We start from the raw sequence: 18,010 nt of genomic DNA, 5'->3' as shown, positions 1-18,010 counted from the left end.
TGACTTTCTGTGCAGGCTTAACAACATCTTTCTCCACAATCACTCCACTATCTGCACTGGGCCTTGACTCCCATATCTCTGCAAGTCTAGTTTAAACCCCCATGTCCCCATAGCCCTAGAAAACTGTCTGCAAGCATATTAGTCTCCCTCCAGTTCAGGTACAAAGTATCCATTCTGTACAGGTCCCACCTTCCCTGGAATAAAGCCCAACTATCCAAAATTCTTAAGTCCTCCCTCCTGCCCCATCTCCTTAGTCATATGCTAAACTGTATGATCTTCCCATTTCTGGCCTCACCAACACATGGCACAGGTAGCAATCCTGAGAGCACAACTCTTAAGGCCTGTCCATTAACTTAGCACCTAACTCCCCGAAATCACTTTGCAGCACTTCGTCACCCTTCCTACCCATGTCATTGGTACCGACATGGACCATGACTTCTGCTTGCTCACCCTCGAATTAAGAATGCTACCGACTCAATCCCTGATGTCCGTGACTCGGGCACCTGAGGGGCAACATACTACCTGGAAATCTCATTCTCATCCACAGAAATCCTTTTTGTTCCCCTATCACTACAGTTCGGCTCTTCTTCCCCCTTCCCTTCTGAGTCACAGAGCCAGACTCAGTGCCAGAGATGTGACCACCATGACCTTCCTTTGCTAGGTCATTCCTCCCTCCCCCACCCAATAGGATCAAAGCGGTATGCCTGTCGATGAATGGAATCGCCACAGGGTTACTCTCCAATGGATGCCTATCCCCATTCTCTCTCCTGACAATCAGCTAGTGACTAGCGGCCCACACCATGGATGTAAGTACCTCCCTGTATGTCCTTTCAATCAACCCCTCAGCCTCCTGAATGATCGGGAGTTCATCCGGTTCCTTAACACATTCTGAAAGAAGCTGCAGCTGGATCCACTTCTTGCAGCTGTAGTCTTTCATGGACGCTGTAGGTCTCCGTGCCTTCCCAGTCCCTACATTCCATTATCCTGCCTGGCATCCCCACTGCTCTAACTGTGCAAGAAAGAGGGAAAGAAAAATTAAATGAACAAAAAAAATTGACTTACAGATTTCACTTGTCCTCACTGAAGCCTCTCTGAGCCAAAGCTTGAACTCCCCACTCTAACGCTGGCCCAGTCACATAATAGCCGCTCCCACGACGGCCATTAAACTTAAACCTGACTTCCTTTTTAAGGATTTAAGGAAAAAGGATTTTTAAGGAAAAAGGAAGGATTTCCTTTTTCCTTGCCAAGTGCCTAAATGAGCATAACCTAACCCCTCCTCGGGAACTGTGGAACGCAGTATGCCCCAACTACTCTGCTCACTTCTTTTTAACTCATTCTCAAGCTATGCTATCCAAGTGACCTGACTTGCCCCTGCTCACTTTCTTTGAACTCTCTCTCTCTCCCCCGCTATGCAACCCAATGTCTTCTAGGGGACTGTGGCTCGCAGAATGTCAAGAACACTTGGAGAACAACATTTGCATGCTGCCTTTGTGCTTCTTGGTGATAAAGGATGCAGGATTTGGAGTTACCAGAGTAGCACTGGTATGTAATTGCAATACATTTAGTAGATTGTCTACAATGCAGCCACATTCCAACGGTGGAAGGAATGAACGATCAATGGGAAATCTGCAGATGCTGGAAATTCAAGCAACACATGGGATTGGGGCAGGGTAATGCAAGGACTTCTTTCTAGTTGCAGCTGCACTTATCCAGAGAAGTAGGGAGTAATCAACCCTTAACTTATGCCTTCTTGATTGTAAAAAAAACTTTAGGATGCTGAAATTGAGTCAAGGGTACAAGATAACCAGGCTCCGATCTCCCAGGAGCAGTTAACTTTCTGCTTCATTGTGACTCCCAATGCTTTGATGGTACAGTTTGTGACAGTATTTCTATTGAATGTCAGTAACAATTGGTTTATAATCTCACTTACTGGTGATGTACATTGTCTAGCACTACAAAAGGAAGAACGTCACTTGCCATTTATCAGCAAGTATGCCAGTGCTGGCTTGGACTTGCAAAACAATGTCAATGACCTTTTCCCTGTGCTTAAACAAAATGTCTTCCTGATTTCTGTTACTACGCTAAATGTGTCTGCAGCAAACAGTCCAAATAAAGTTCTCTTTCAATAGAACTTCACTTGCTCAGCTAGCTTGAGATCAAAGAGCTCAGTATTTCAGACAGATAATTTATTCTTGCTAAATGCACCTCCCAGCAACAATACCAGAAATATTAGATCACACATTGAGCAATACAGTCTCAGGCATCCACACAGCATAATGAGTTTGTAGTTCAGTTTCAACTGACTAAGGACCACAGACAAATACTGAAAACATTTTTAAACTATCTGTTGAAGGCTATAGTATTTACATTTCAACCAGTCACATAAAATAGCCTGTGGAGTGCTAATTGAAGTACAGATCAAAGGGTGTTACTTTAAAGGTTTCCAAGAAACACAGCAGTTTAACGCCCTTCTTAAAAGAACAACCATTGCCTTCTAAAATTACATTAATCTAACAGAATAAACCCTCTCTACTTTGTCACACCAAATTGTTTTCTCGCCATGTTGCAGAGATTGAGGCTGTGTCGGCAGCAGTAGGAGACTGGTAGGAAAGAGAGGGACTGCTCGAAATACAAACTGAAGTCAGTGTGAGATGCTGTTTGACAGCTTGGACTTTCATGGCAGATGGTGTACATCAGACTAGCTTACATTCCTGCAGAAATCAGTTCAGAGTCACATAAATCACTGAGCCTGAAAGAAACTCTCAAAATGTTACTTTATTAATGTTACTTGTGTGTGTGCCTGGACAACATTTTCTTTTCAATAGTGGCTTGCAATTAAATGGCAGCACATTTTCAGGTGACTCAAAGAACAGAATTTGGCACAATTCATTGCCATGCTGCCAAAGGGTGTATTTGAAAGCTTATTATATTTTTGAGGGGGAAAACTTTGAAGCAGGCGACCATAAAAGATGAACTTGAGGTGTTCAGGAAAGGAATTGCAGATGACCAAGGTCAAACTTGCTAATGATGAAGCAGGATGGGGGGGATCAGATTCTCATACGTAGACCTGGAAGAGGTTTCAGAGATGGGGAGGGCAAGGCCATGATGCACTTTGAACAAGTGGATAAGAGGTTTAGTCCAGAACCTACAGAGAGGAAGGGTGCAGGAGAAATGCAGAGTAAAGTATTTAAATGGAAGATGGTGGATTTCAGAGGGTTGGGAAATTGATTCAGGAGGGCAACAAGAATAACAAAAACCTTTTGGCCCACCAGGAACTTGCTCACTCACTGCAGGAACAATCTGGTTATTCCCATTCTCCACATCTTTCTCAAAGCCATGCAATTTTCCTCCCTCAAGCACATAACCAATTTCTTTCCAAAACTGATAGGGGAATTTACTTTCTTAGTACAGTTTTGCACTGTATTCCAAATCATGATTACTCACTGTGCAAAAAAAGCTTTCTCTCTCTCTCTCTGCTGCTTCATTCAATAGGGTTTAGGGTTTCAACCTTGTTGGAAGCAGTCTCTCTTCATTTACTCTGTCTGGACACTCGATGACTTTGATCACTTGTGTCAAAATACTTGCTCACCTTCCTTTGCTCCAAGGAGAACAAGTCTGAATGGACAATGGCAGTCTCTGACCTTGAGGAATATTTCACCAAATCTTTTCTGCACCCTCTCCAAGGCTTGAAGATCTTTACTTTACAACTGGACATAGTAATCAGCTTGTCTTTTGAAGACTGCCCAAAGTAATGCCTTGGATTAATGCACGTTACCCTTTTACAAAGTTCCTGATCCCACCAACATTTTTTGTAAAAATTGCATTCTTGTTTTGGCCATCATTTTCAATAATCTATAAAGCAAATTATTCAGGGTGCATTTTTCAAGAGGGACATGGCAACAAGAGCTAGAGCACCTTTGTGACAAAAGAGATCAAGAGTGAGATGAAACAAAAATAAGGGCAATATTACCAATATCTCAATGAGAATACATGAAAGCTTAAATAAAGGGCAATCAGAGGAAGGATGAAAAATGACAACAGCAAAGCAAAAGAGGCTCTAAAAACATCTTATATCCAGTTCTTTCCATCTAACTGCACAAAGTAAGATGCTACTGAATTCATAATTTTTAGAAAAAAGGATGCAGAGCTGAAAAAATGGATGGATAGAGCAAAACTTAATAGAAGGGTGGTACTGAAAATCTTTGCCAAAAGTGGGAAAGCCAGATGGAATGCACGCTAGATTGTTCAGTGAACTAAGAGTGCAAACCTGCACATTATTCTCCAGTATTTAGACACAAGGATGATGATAAGGAGCTGTTGCTATTGCATTGAATTGTTGCTGCTAAGTTAACAAATTTCACAGCACATGTTGGTGATAATAAACCTGATTCTGATTCTGAAAACTACAAATTGTTGAATCAAGAAAGCAATATAAACACCACAGCTACTGGCCCATCATTAACTTCAGTGATGGAGCAGGAATAAGAAATGATATAGAACTAAATTAATTGTCCTCCAAGAGGACCACAACTTTGTCATTGGGTTTGGAGGCTTGCGTGCCTCAGTGACCTGGAGAGCTATGTTGGCTGGAGTCAGGGCTTTCTAATTTAGTTCTTGGTAGGGCCACCCATGCCAAACAAGGTCAAAGGGTAGAGGACAGACTAAGAGTGGTCCATTGGTCCTCCAGGTTTGGGGGTTCAGCTCAGGGCTAACAATCCTGACAGGTAAAACAAAATTGTTACAGCAACAGCCAAGTTTGATGGTATTTCTGAGTCTCTAGCCGGGACTTGCGTGACTGTGAGTACTGAAAACTGAGCTACTGACATGATGAAGGAAGCCATGAACACAACCAGAGATGGAGGACCCTCATTGCTGTCCTAAATGCCAGTGGCATAATGGGCAGTAAGTAAATGAACAGTCATTTGGACGTGTATTACCAATACGGGCAAGACACTGCTATTTTGTTAAAAGTTTTGTTTCACTACCTTGATTGAATTTTATTGACGAAGTAACAAAGGAATGAACTGGGAAATGTGGGCTTTCAAAAGCTGCTAGGTAAGGTTAGGTAGTTGACTTTTGAGTAAAATTTAAGCCCATGGAACAACAGGGGCAGAAGCAAAGTCAATAGTAAACTTGCTCAAGAGTGGGAAAACAGGGAGGAGAGGTGAGGAGCTAGTTACTGACAGTAGCATAGGGGCATTCTCCAGGTACCAGAATCATAGCCAATAACTAATATTTGGGCACAGATATACAAAACAAAAAATCCAAATCTGCAAATGATGAAAAACTTGGAAACACAGTAAAAGTGGGCTGACATTCTGGGAGAATAGGCAAAAAACGTAAAATGAAAGCTAAAGAGAATAGCAAAATGATACCTCTTAGTCTCATGTCAAGGATATTTGATGGACCTTTGTGCACTCTTAATTGTTTAAATCCAGAGCTGCATCAAATGGCCAGCAAGCCAGCCATGCCGATGGAGAGGGTAAAACAATCAAGAGAAGGTGGCACTGCTGCATTAGTTCCCAGATACAAGACGGTTAAGTGGAGCAGGTATGACTGTGTGAATAACGATTATGTATCATTATCATCAGATTTATTTCAGAATGGAAAGTAACACAATGCAACCGCAGGTAAAAATACACACTTGGAAAAAGGGCAGTTTCATTTCACTAAAAATGGAAACAAAAATTGGTGAAGTGGAAAGAATGATTTTGGAACCTTGTAGACACAAACTACCAGGGGTAAATATAGGACAACACCTCAGTAGATGAGAAAAGAGTACGAACAGAAAGGATTAAATGATAAGTGTGGTGAAGATCAGGCAAAATACCATAAAAGCAAAGGGGGATCAGAGATAAAAAAAAAAAGGACACAAGACCATAAATGGACAGGATTGTACAGCAAACAAGAGAACAGAGGCCAGGCATGGGCATTATGTGAGTACTAATGGATTTAATTTCACAGCAGTAGTCCTGAGGAAAGATAGGCTTCAGTTACATGGATGGATTAGAGAAGATGGGCTTTTCACTTTCATGTTGAGAAGCATTTTTTAAGGAGTGCAAATTAACAACTCTAACGATAGAGAACAAAGAGAAATTGTCTCCATTGGTAGGAGAGTCCAGAATCAGAGGATGCAGTTCAGTGTTAACCAGAAAGAAAACCAGGTGAGATGGGGAGGGGAAACACATTTTCACGCAGTTTGTAGTAATGATCTGTATTCACTGTATGAAAGGGTGTCAACAGAACGAAAGTTACCCAGGGAAGACTGATATATAGAGACATAATAGGATGATCAAAAAAAAAAGTTAGGGAAATATGAGATGCTGGAAACCCAAAAGAACATACACAAAATGTGGGAAGAACTCAGCAGGTCATGGAAATGAACAAAAAATTGGCATTTTGGACCGAGACCCTTCTTCAGGAAATGGAAGTGTTTGGATGTTCTTACAAAGGGCTTGTTGAGTCAAATGCCCTCCCTTCTGTTTTGTATTAATTCTATTGTCCTGATTCAATCAAGTTAGCATTTCTATAGTTGCCCCAGATAGAAGATCCCAATTAATTTGTTTTATCAAGCAATTAACCTTAATTTTATAAATACATGATAAATCCAACCATTGAAATTCTATGTTTAATGACGTTTACAGGCAATAAACTGTATTCTGTGTAAAAATAAATTTGTCTTGTTGCAGATAAAAAGTGATTAGCTTGAAAAATTGGAACCACATGAAAAGGTAAAAGGTAGTGAAGCCATCTTAGACATGTCTGAGTCTTGTATCCAAGTTGCAAAACTACCATTCTTAGGTAGCAGAAAAGCAGTCAGGAGGGGAATTTGGAATTGCTGATTTAAAAGCAGACACCCACTCCCTTCCAAAAAAAAAGGGACAATTCAATGCCAGTATGAAAAACAACAATTATTGGCAGAATAAAAGGCACAAGAATGAGAAGCAAGTTAACAAAGAACAGAAGATTGGCACATCTACTTAAAATCTGAGGGATTCACAGTAAAGAATAATTAAATGGAAAATATGACGACATCTTTCAAGTTGGATGGCACCATACTAGCCCAGTTCCATTCCTATTTTATGAAAAGTAGCTGCCATGAAACATTAGCAACACACACACACAAAATGCTGGACAAACTCAGTAGGCCAGGCACCTTCTTTGCAAAAGAGTCCTGATGAAGGGTCTCGGCCCAAAACCTCGACTGTTTATTCATTTCCATGGATGCTACCTGACCTGCTGAGTTCTTCTAGCATTTCGTGTGTTGCTTTGGGTTTCCAGCATCTGCAGACTTGCTCATGTTTAGAAATTTTCTTCTCTCAAATGCCCATCACTTTCCATGGCAATTGTCTGAACCTGCACCCATCTGTTCACATTCTTTATATCATATTTGGCCTAAAACGTATTCCAGACCTTGTACTGAAGACAAAATTGTAATCTACACTTTCCTCCTCTGTAAGATCACCTCAGCCTTGGTTGTTTATAGCTGAAATTTTCATTTATGGATTTGTACCTCCACAGCTCTTGATTCTGCTGCCTAAACGCTTATTCATTCCAAGTTCTGTTCACCCTAAAACCTTTTTATTATAAACCACACTGCATCCTGGCAAAGCAATGCAATACTTAAATATTCATTCTTGTTTATAAAATTGATTCTTAATTTTGTCCTTCCTGTTTCTACAATTTCCCCTAGCCCTGTAATCTCAAGAAATCTACATCCCTTCAATTCTTGTCTCTTCAGTATCCCCATATTTACTCAGTCATCATTGCAATCCACCAAGCTCTGAAATTTCCGCCCCAGGCCTCGACTGCTGTAATTCATCCTTATGTCAAAACATCAATATTTCTGATCAAAATGCTGCTATGATTTGCCGTGGAACATTTAAAAGTGCTATATAAATGAACATTAAATGCAAAGAATAAAAATTATTTAATTTATTTTATTTATTATTGAAAATACAAATGTCCTCCTGAATTAACTCAAGGGTCTGTGGACTATCACTGCGAAAATAATTCAAAATGAAGTCACCCAGATGTAAACTGGCTAGACTGGTACATCACAGCCTGGTATGGAAACACCAATGCCTTTGGGTGGAAAAGTCCCACAAAAAGTAGTGGAAGCGGCCCAATGCATCACAGGTAAAACCCTCCCCACCATTGAGCACATCTACACAGAGGACTGAGTCACAGGAAAGCAGCATCCATCATCAAGCACCCCCACCACCGAGATCATGCTCTTTTCTCGCTGCTGCCATCAGGAAAGTGCTCACAACCCACACCACAGGGCTTGGAATAGTTACTACCCCTCAACCATCAGGCTCTTGAACCAGAAGAGATAACTTCATTTGCCCCATTACTAAACTATTTCCACAACCTATGGACTCAGCTTCAGTAATATGTTCTCAATGTTTATTATTTATTTATTATTATTTCTTCTTCTGTATTTGCACAAGTTATTGTCTTTTGCACATTGGCTGTTTGTCTGTCCTGTTGGATGCAGTCTTTCATTGATTCTATTGTGTTTCTTGGATTTACTGAGTATGCCCACAAGAAAACAAATCTCAGGATTATATAAGGTAACATACATGTACTTTGATAATAAATATATTTGAACTTTGAACTGAGCTGTTTGTACATCTGTTTGTAATTATTTTTCCCCTCTGTTTATGCCCTGTATTTTGCTTTTTCCCTTTTTTAAAAAAACAATGGATACCCTTATTTTCAAACATATACACCTTTATCTTCCACATTTCTGGTGCTGACTTACTTCTCCACATTTTAACCTTTGGAACTCTCACTTCTTCACTGCAATTTATCTGCACTCCTCACTTCAGTACTACCAAATATCCTTTCAATTCTCTTCTGAAAGTACCTTACTGAGCTTCACTGTTTTCAAGTTTGCAAAAGTGACCACAAATTTTATGATCTTTCCTCTCAAGGCATTCAAGGGACTTATCCAAGGCCGAAAATATTTTCCTGGTATAAAGAATGTTGAATCTGTTAAAGACTGGAAAATATACCTCAGGCAATGTAATATTCAGTGTAGAAGAGTTAATTGATTTTCTTTTTAAAAAGCAGGTTATTTATAACTATGAAACTGCTGACATCAAATTGTAGAAGCAGGTACTTTGAAGAAACTATGCTGTTAGCATTTATCTTCCCACGTGAGAGGTAGTCTTCATCACATATGCTCACCTAATCCATTTTTTCCATATTCCTACTTTATTTAACCATCTACGTGTTCAGTTTATTTGTGGACAACATGACACATAACAGGAAATTGATGTATTAAAAAGGACGTTAGAAGATTATGGACCCTTAATGTTACCTATCTGCCAATGCATCACATATCTCAGCAATGCAACAGCTTGAAATTAGAAGTGTAGATGAGTTCAAGCCTGTCATTATCCACATCTTCTGCAGATCAATAGCAAGAATTCATGCAGTGCAAATGCTTGGAACCTTCTGTAGATTAGGCAGGCACACAATTCTTTACAAGAGTGTTATTAATTGCTTTACTGCAGACTATACTGCAATTTTAACTTACAAATGATGGCAAGTCTGGATCAAATCCAGTTGGAACAGTCTAATGTTAACAAGAGGCATAAATCTAGCCTGCATTAGTCACATACCTCCTGAATCTGCTAATTTCAGGTTGTCAGTGTTATCTTCGTAAGTGTACAGGGCCCTGTGGAGAAAAAGAATTCAGACCACTTAATCAGCTTTGCCATCTCAATACATGGAGCCCATTCAAATCAAAGAATAATTATAAAATTTGGTACAATAAGTTACTGACAAATCAACACCATGTGCTCTTTACAAATGTTCTTCCAACACTTTGTTCCAGATTCTCTGATCTGTTGTTTTTCAATGATAAAGGCAGAGGAAATCGGTTAAGAACAAACTGTTTTGATTGAAGTCGAGGCTTTCAAACCAGTGAAAGTTCAATCTGATATGCAACTGTTACATATTGATGCTCAGATAAACTCAAATATCCGAAAGCATTGAACATGGACAGGTCTATTCATTTTAGGTAGTGTGCAATGAACAACAAGGATACAACAATAACATTATCTTTAATTTTAAAGCCTTCGTGAAATCAAACATCTCAAAACATTTCATGAAGTAATCAGGGAACAACAGACATAGAAAGAAAAGATTGCATTGTTAAACTCAGTAAATGATGAAAAGACTTTCAAACTTCGGAAGGAGAGAAGTGGGAATGATCTTGGTTATATCAAATTTAGGCTTAAACAAGTCTTTAATCCAAGGCCATGCAGTCAATGAACGTAAAGGGGTTTAAGAAATGAAGACCAAGATATGGGCAATCTGGGTTTAATTTGTTTAATTTCTTGGAAAAATTTTCTATCAAGTCTCTTCCTAGATCCTTCAGTGAAACTCCAGAATATCCATCCAACCTTAATTATGATTGACTAATTATTTGGCATTATTTGACATTTCCATTGATTGCATCAGCTGCTCCAGAATTATTGTAGTCTATTGAGTGTTTTATCATCTGACTCTGTGCTTATACTTATCATCTTTCATCCTGTTCCTAACCAGTAATTATTCAGTTTGTTTAACATTTAATCAAAAAGCAGGAGCAATTACTTGCAAGTCCATTTATTTACTTATTGAGATACAGGGCGGAATAGGCCCTCTGGTCCATTGAGCCACACTGCCCAGCAACTCCTGATTTAACCCTCACATAATCACAGGACAATTTACAATGACCAATTAACCAACCAGCCAGTACAGCTTTGGACTGTGGGAGGAAACCAGAGCACCCGGAAGAAACCCATGCAGTCGCTGGGACAATGTGTAAACTCCTTACAGGCAGTGGCTGTAATCTATTGTTCTCTGGAAAGGAGAAGGCTTCTTTTATCCTTGGGAATTTGCCAATTTTGTATTTGTATATTCTAATTTTACATTTGGAATCAAGGTTATATAATCTGTTTACAGTACTCAGAATTTTTAAGAATGGTAAATAACACAGAGCTACATAGGTTACTTATAGTCTCCTTAAGAAATGACACCGTCTTTCTCAGGAGTTGCAGCTGGTGCTCTTAAAAAACCTCTTCCAGGAAACTTTAAAATAAGTGAGGATTACCAGTAGATGAGTTTGTATTGCAGTAAAAAAAATTTAAAGGGTCTAGTCGCAGTTGAGCTGGTATCTTTTCTAGGACGTCAAATGAAAATTTGACAATACCTCACTTATACTGAATGTCTGCTAACTACACTTCCCAAGTTTGAGTTACCTTGGCTAGAACCTTGGCACCATGCACCATTAGTACAGCATTGTGGAATACCTTCCGCAAGATCAGGTCCCAGAAAATTGCATTGCTAATCACATAGTTGCCCATGTCAGAACGACTTCATTTGCAATAGCCTTGCTTTCAGGTAGAATAACAGCATAACACTGGAAGAGCTCAGCAGGTCAAGCAGCATCTACTTGACATGTCGAGTCCTTGTAACATTCTGGCTTCGTTCCAGGTTACAGTGACTGCGTCCTTCTTTGTCTTCACACCTTCAAGATAGACTCCCTGACCAAAGCACAGAAAGACCGCCACTCAGCAGCGCTGGAGGTAAATATGGCAGGATAATTGAGGCATTCAGAAGCAGGTTGTAAGACAGCAGATATTCTCACTTATTACAACACAAAAGATTATTCAGTCGATTGGGACCATGCCAGCTCCCAGCAAAGCATTTCTGCGAGTCCCATTTCGCTCTTGTGTATAGCTAATACCCATTCTTTATCACACGCTTACCCCCTACCCCCAATTCTTTTGTTACCCACCTGCACAAAGGGTTCATTTGAAACAGCCAGGCAATTCATTTTTAAGATATGGAAAGAAACCACTCAGGAGGTACCCGAGCACAAAGACAATCTACAAGCTCTACACAGGCAGGTTCATAATCAACTCCTTCAGCGGTGACATGATTTTATCTGCTGTGTCATCGTAACCCACATGAAAAGCAGAAGAAATGCAATGAAAACTCCAATTAAAGACTACTTAATTTAACTTTCATTTTTTTTTTAATAATCAGTACATTGGAATTCATAGTCTTTATTAAATAAGAAGTGCAAAAAGAGAAGGGAAAAATATGGAGGCAGTGTTTGTGAGCTCATTGTCCATTCAGAAATCCGACGAAGGAGAGAAAGAAGCTGTTCCTGAAATGTTGAGTGTGTGTCTCCAGGCTCCTGTACCTTCTCCTTGATGGTAGCGATGAGAAGAGGGCATGTCCTGGGTGATGGGGGTCCTTAATGATGGATGCCACCTTCTTGAGGCATTGCCTTTTGAAGGTGTCCCTGATGCTGGGGAAACTCATGTCCATATGGAGCTGGTTGTGTTTACAACTTCCTGGAGTTTTTTTCCGATCCTGCGCAGTGCAGTGGCCCCTCCATACTAGATGGCGTTGCAGCAAGTTAGAAAGCTCTCCATAGTACACCTGTAGAAATTTGAAAGTCTATGGTGACTCCTCAAGCTCCTAATGAAGTAAAGCCATTGACATGCCTTCTTTGTGATTGCTGAATATTTTGGACCCAGGATAGATGTTCAGAGATGTTGACACCCTGGAACTTGAAACTGCTCACCCTTTCCACTGTTGATCCCTTGATAAGGAGTGATGTGTGTTCCCTTGACTTCCCCTTCTTGAAGTCCATAATCAGTTCCTTGGTCTTACTGACATTGAGTGCAAGGTTGTTGTTAGAACCAGGAAACTCCTCCAAATTAGTCTCCAATACTACTGAGAAGCATAACCCAGGTTCACACCGAAACTATCATTGACATTGAGCTCCTAGTGTCAGCTATGACCAGAAAGAGGTGGTACAAAACTCGAGTAATGTCAGGGAGGAAAACTATACTTAGCTTGGGGTGAATCTTCTTGCAGATCGCCAGAGGGCGAGGTCAATTTTTTTTAGACTACAGGCACAGGGTAGAAAATAAACAAATTATTGTTTCACAATGTGGATATCTCCAGTAATGCCACTAGTTATTGTCTATTCTTACTTAATGCTGATTTGAAACCAAAAACAAATCAAAAACATTGGTGTCTGTGGAGCTGCATACAACCCAGACCAGGTAAAGATAGCAGATTTCCTTCCTTAAGGATATTAGTGAACTGAAAGGAGCTTTACAAAAATCCAGCTGCTTCCTGGTCATCATCATTGGGACAAAAGCTCCAGATTTAATTATTTAAATTTATATTCACAAGCTGCCAAGGTGGGAGTCAATATCCTATGAATTAATGAGCCAGGTTCTGACTACTGGTCTCGTAACCTAACCAGACTCTGTTATTCCCCTGCAAACAAAAATAGACATGATCAATAATTAATAAAACTATTGCTTAGATTGACTTTATCTGATTAATAAATATGTGTATATTGTAGAAATATTCCCTTACATTACCCTGCCAAAGGTTCTGTTCTATCACAATTGAATCCAGAAGTAGGAGCAGCCGATGATACTATAAAAGCAGCCACGCACAAGTCAGCAACACTCATGAAAACAATCTCTTGGGTCAGCTAAGTGCACAAAGCTGATGTGATTTGATACCAGATTTCAATCCTTTAACACAAATGATATAAAATTACCATTCATTGTAATATAGAGACAGAGTTGAGGATGTATTTTTTCACAAAGTGCTGTTTCACCTCTTCAATTTTAAGTATTCAACAGAAAAGTCAATTTAGACCATAGCGCAAAAACATGCTGTTCTGCCTACTAACTCCACACTTACCAGCTGTTAGTGGGACAGCACAGTAGCATGGTGGTTAGCACAATGCTTTACAGTACAGGTGACCTGGGTTCAATTCCCACCACTGCCGGTAAGGGGTTTGTACGTTCTCCCCGTGATTGCATGGGTTTCCTCCAGGTGCTCCAGTTTCCTCCCACAGTCCAAATGGTATCCGTTGGGAGGTTAATTGGGCATTGTAAATTTTCCTGTGATTAGGCTGGAAGGGTTTGCTGGGCAGTGCAGCTCGAAGGGCCAGAAGGGGCTAATCCACTCTATATCACAATGAATAAATAAACAGATAAAAACTGACCACCCATTTACACCAACTCTGTACCATTCCCAATTTATTCTTCTCCTGTTCCCATCAATTCCCTCCAGATTCCACCACTTTCCTACATGGTAGGGGCTGTTTACAATGGCCAATTAAACTGCTGAGCAACATATTTTGCAATGTGGAATGAAACTCAAACACCCATAGGAAACCCACACATCACAGGGAGAAGAGATAACTCCACATGGACACCATCAGAGGTCGGGATTGATCTCAGGGTGCCCAAGCTGTGAGGCAGCAGCTCCACTAGCTCACCACGTTTGTTCTGGTCCAGGATATTCCAAGCACAAAACTACTGACCCTATCTTGTAAAGCAAGATTATTCCATCAGAATTTTGAATATCAACATGAAGGCCCCCATAAGATGAATTGGTGCTTCAGTAGGGGAGGACAGGCCAAGGCTTGGTTCTAGTTGACAGGGCAGCATTTTATTACAGACAGAAAATAAGCCATGCTGGCAAAACTCAGGTATATATTCTCACAGCTAGATTATATATGCTGTGGTAAAAAAACCAGTAAGTGCTGAAAAATGACAAGTCTAGAACATCATTATCATCATCGTGTGCTGGGCCGTATGACGTAGGCCAGTGGTCCCCAACCACCAGGCCGCGGACCGGTATCGGGCCGCAAGGCATGTGCAACCGGGCTGCGAGGAAACCTTTCCTCATTCCCTGTCACGCCTACTGTTGAGCCATTACGCACGCGAGGTCATTTCCCTTGCGTCATCCATGTCAGCGCGGGAAGGAGATCAACTCCTCGAGCTTGCAAATGACGGTGGGCTGAAAAGTATGTTTGACATAACATCTCTGCCGGCATTCCGGATCAAAGTCAAGGCTAAATATTCTGAGATAGCCACGAAAGCACTGAAAACATTGCTTCCATTTCCAACATTTTTCTGCGAAGCGGAGTTTTCTACAATGAATGCAACGAAAACTAAATTGTGGAATAGACTGGACATAAGGAACCCCCTTCGAGTATCGCTGTCTCCCATCACCATTCGATAGGACCGTCTTGTTGCAGGGAAACAAGCCCAGGGCTCCCACTGATTCAGCGATATTGGTGTGTTGCAATGATTTTATATGTTCATACGGGAAAAATATGTGCTGTGTGTTTAATATCCAAACGTTACTTAAAATGTTATGATGCTATTGACTTATAAGTGACTTATATAATCATATAACAATTACAGCACGGAAACAGGCCATCTCAGCCCTTCTAGTCCCTGCCGAACGCTACTCTCACCTAGTCCCACCGACCTGCACTTGGCCCATAACCCTCCATTCCTTTCCTGTCCATATACCTATCCAATTTTTCTTTAAATGATAATATCCAACCTGCCTCTACCACTTTTACTGGAAGTTCGTTCAACGCTTACTTCAAGCTCCCCTGTCCTCCCCTGATAATTGATTTATCACTATGTTCATGCGAGGAAAATATGCGCTGCATGTTTAATATTAAATTCGTTAGATAAACCCTTTTAGAAACAAAATTGAGTGTATTAGTCACTTATCACCTATATTCTGGTCGTGATTACCTCTCCCCCCGGAACAGAATTGCCAAAAAACGATTTATGCAAAAAAAAATCGGCATGGACACGCATATGCACTGGTGCCCGCACAAGGCTTCATGGTCATTGTAGTCTTTTTTGGGGTAAACACAACGTATTTGCATGCTACATACTCTTGTCCGTTGGCAACCCTACACCCCCCCCCCGGGTCGGCCAGTCCCCAAGAATATTGTCAATATTAAATCGGTCCGCAGCACAAAAAAGGTTGGGGACCCCTGGCGTAGGCGATCAGGGCCTTTTGACCGTGACTGTTCTTGGGAAATTTTTCTTTGGAAGTGACTTGCCATTGCCTTCCTCTGGGCAGTGTCATTCCAAAATGGGTGACCCCAACCAATCGCAACATTCCTCAGAGATTGTCTGCCTGGCATCAGTGGCCACATAACCAGGACTTGTGATATGCACCAGCTGCTCATACGACCGTCCACCACCTGCTCCCATGGTTTCACGTGACCCTGATCAGGGTGGGGGCAGGGGGTGCTACACCTTGCCCAAGTGTGACCTGCAGGCTAGTGGAGGGAAGCAGTACCTTACATGTCCTTTGCAGAGACATTTCACCACCCTGCCACCCAAGAACAGCCCAATTATAAGCCATACACACAAAATGCTGGAGGAACTCAGCAGGCCAGGCAGCATCCATGGAAAAGAGTACAGTCAATATTTTGGGCCGAGACACTTCATCAGGACTGGAAAAAAAAGAAGAGGAGTCAGACTAAGAAAGTGGTGGGGGGGGGGGGGAGGAAGGAGAGGAAGAACTATAAGGTGATGTGTGAAACCGGGAGGGGTGAAGTAAAGAGCTGGGAAGTTGATTGGTGAAAGAGATACAGGGCTGAAGAAGGGATCTGTTAGCAGAGGACTGAAGGCCATGGAAGAAAGAAAAGAGGGAGGAGCACCAGAGGGAGGTGATGGGCAGGTAAGGAGATAAGGTGAGAGGGAGGAAATGGGAATGGAGAATGGGAAATGGTGATGGAGGGCATTACTGGAAATTCAAGAAATCAATGTTATTGCTGTCAGGTTGGAGGCTACCCAAAGAGAATATATGGTATTGCTCCTCCAACTCAAGTGTGGCTTTGTTGTGACATTAAGCCATTGACAAGTGAAATTCAGTTTACAGAAGCATTCTTAAGCACTACCCAAAATAATTTCACTTAAATTAAGAGGGAAAAAAAAAAGGAGTAAAAGGAGTACCTGAAAACTGAAAGAAAAAAACCCAGAAACTTTGAAAGCACAGTTGGCTGTGGAGTTTGGGACATAATGTCCCCATGAAGTATAAAGTATTGGAGGGTTGGAACACACTTCCTGAGTTGGGTCACTTCCCACTTCATTGTTTCTTTTCACATTTACAAGAATTCTATATAAAATATGTTCAAGGTTTAATTGCTAAATCCTAATTGTACTGCTGACTACAGAATCACATATACCGAGTGACTACAGTTTGCATCGTGCCAGCTAATGTTCCAATTTTAAGAGGTTCAAAAAGCAGTGATTTTTGTCACTGATGGTTAGCCAAAAATAAGTCATAAGACAATTCAGAACCATTTTGCTCACTATAGCTTCAAGCCTGGAGATGCTAGAAACAGCCAGGAATGAAAATTAAACAATTTCACTACTTCAGCAAGTTAGGAATTATGAAGAACTTGAAGGAATCTACGATCATCTTGAATTAAAATACAATGAAAATGAATATTTGAAGGATGTGAGAAAATCTGCAGATACTGTAAATCCAAGGCAACACACACTAAATGCTAGAGGAATTCAGCAGGCCAGGCAGCATTGATGGAAAGGAATATGCAGTCCACGCTTTGACTGAGACCTGTCAGTGGGACTGGAAAAAAAGATGAGAAGTCAGTGTAAGAAGATGGGGGGAGGGGAGAATGCGGTTTGGAGGATGCAGTCATCTGAAAGTATTGTATGAAGGCGGTCCATTATCTGCACTAGGTGTCTGCACGGATTTTGTTCATTTACAGTCAATCCAAAGACCACGGCAGTGTACACTGGATGAATTCTTCTGTCAATAACGAATAGGAACTAATACACAGTTTTATAGTGCTATGACATTGGGCAGTAATCTAATTTCATTCAAATGCATAAATTGTTAATCAGTTTAATTGTAGTTTGTCTTTTTTTAAAATAACTTTTTCACTATTTCGATGAACCTTTGGCTAATTAGGGCAGTTGCTTAATTGGGCCAAAGCATACTGGTCCAGATGTGTCCCACTTAACCAGAAACTACTGTAGTTCATCAAGAATGTGAGAATTTAAGTCAGTGGAATCCAATTCAGAATGTATATTTCTATCACATGAGGTTATGCATCTGAATTTTGATTTCTAAAAGCTAATCTATACAACATCCTCCAGGTGATATATAGTGATGACTG

The 18,010-nt window shown here is 40.7% G+C and overlaps 1 protein-coding gene across 3 annotated transcripts in view; it reads right to left on the bottom strand.

Moving 5' to 3' along the window:
- The window catches only part of LOC134349388 (drebrin-like), a 203,423-nt gene that overhangs the window by 67,769 nt on the left and 117,644 nt on the right, over positions 1–18,010 (bottom strand). For all 3 annotated transcript variants that reach the window (XM_063053610.1, XM_063053609.1, XM_063053611.1), the window contains exon 2: positions 9,633–9,688. In XM_063053610.1, the coding sequence (XP_062909680.1) occupies positions 9,633–9,688 (56 nt within the window). The remainder of the gene's footprint in view (positions 1–9,632; positions 9,689–18,010) is intronic.

This window comes from Mobula hypostoma, chromosome 7 (genome assembly GCF_963921235.1).
Source record: "Mobula hypostoma chromosome 7, sMobHyp1.1, whole genome shotgun sequence".
NCBI lineage: Eukaryota > Metazoa > Chordata > Chondrichthyes > Myliobatiformes > Myliobatidae > Mobula > Mobula hypostoma.
Note: the sequence above shows the minus strand (reverse complement) of the source record. Positions and strands in the feature narration are given on the sequence as shown.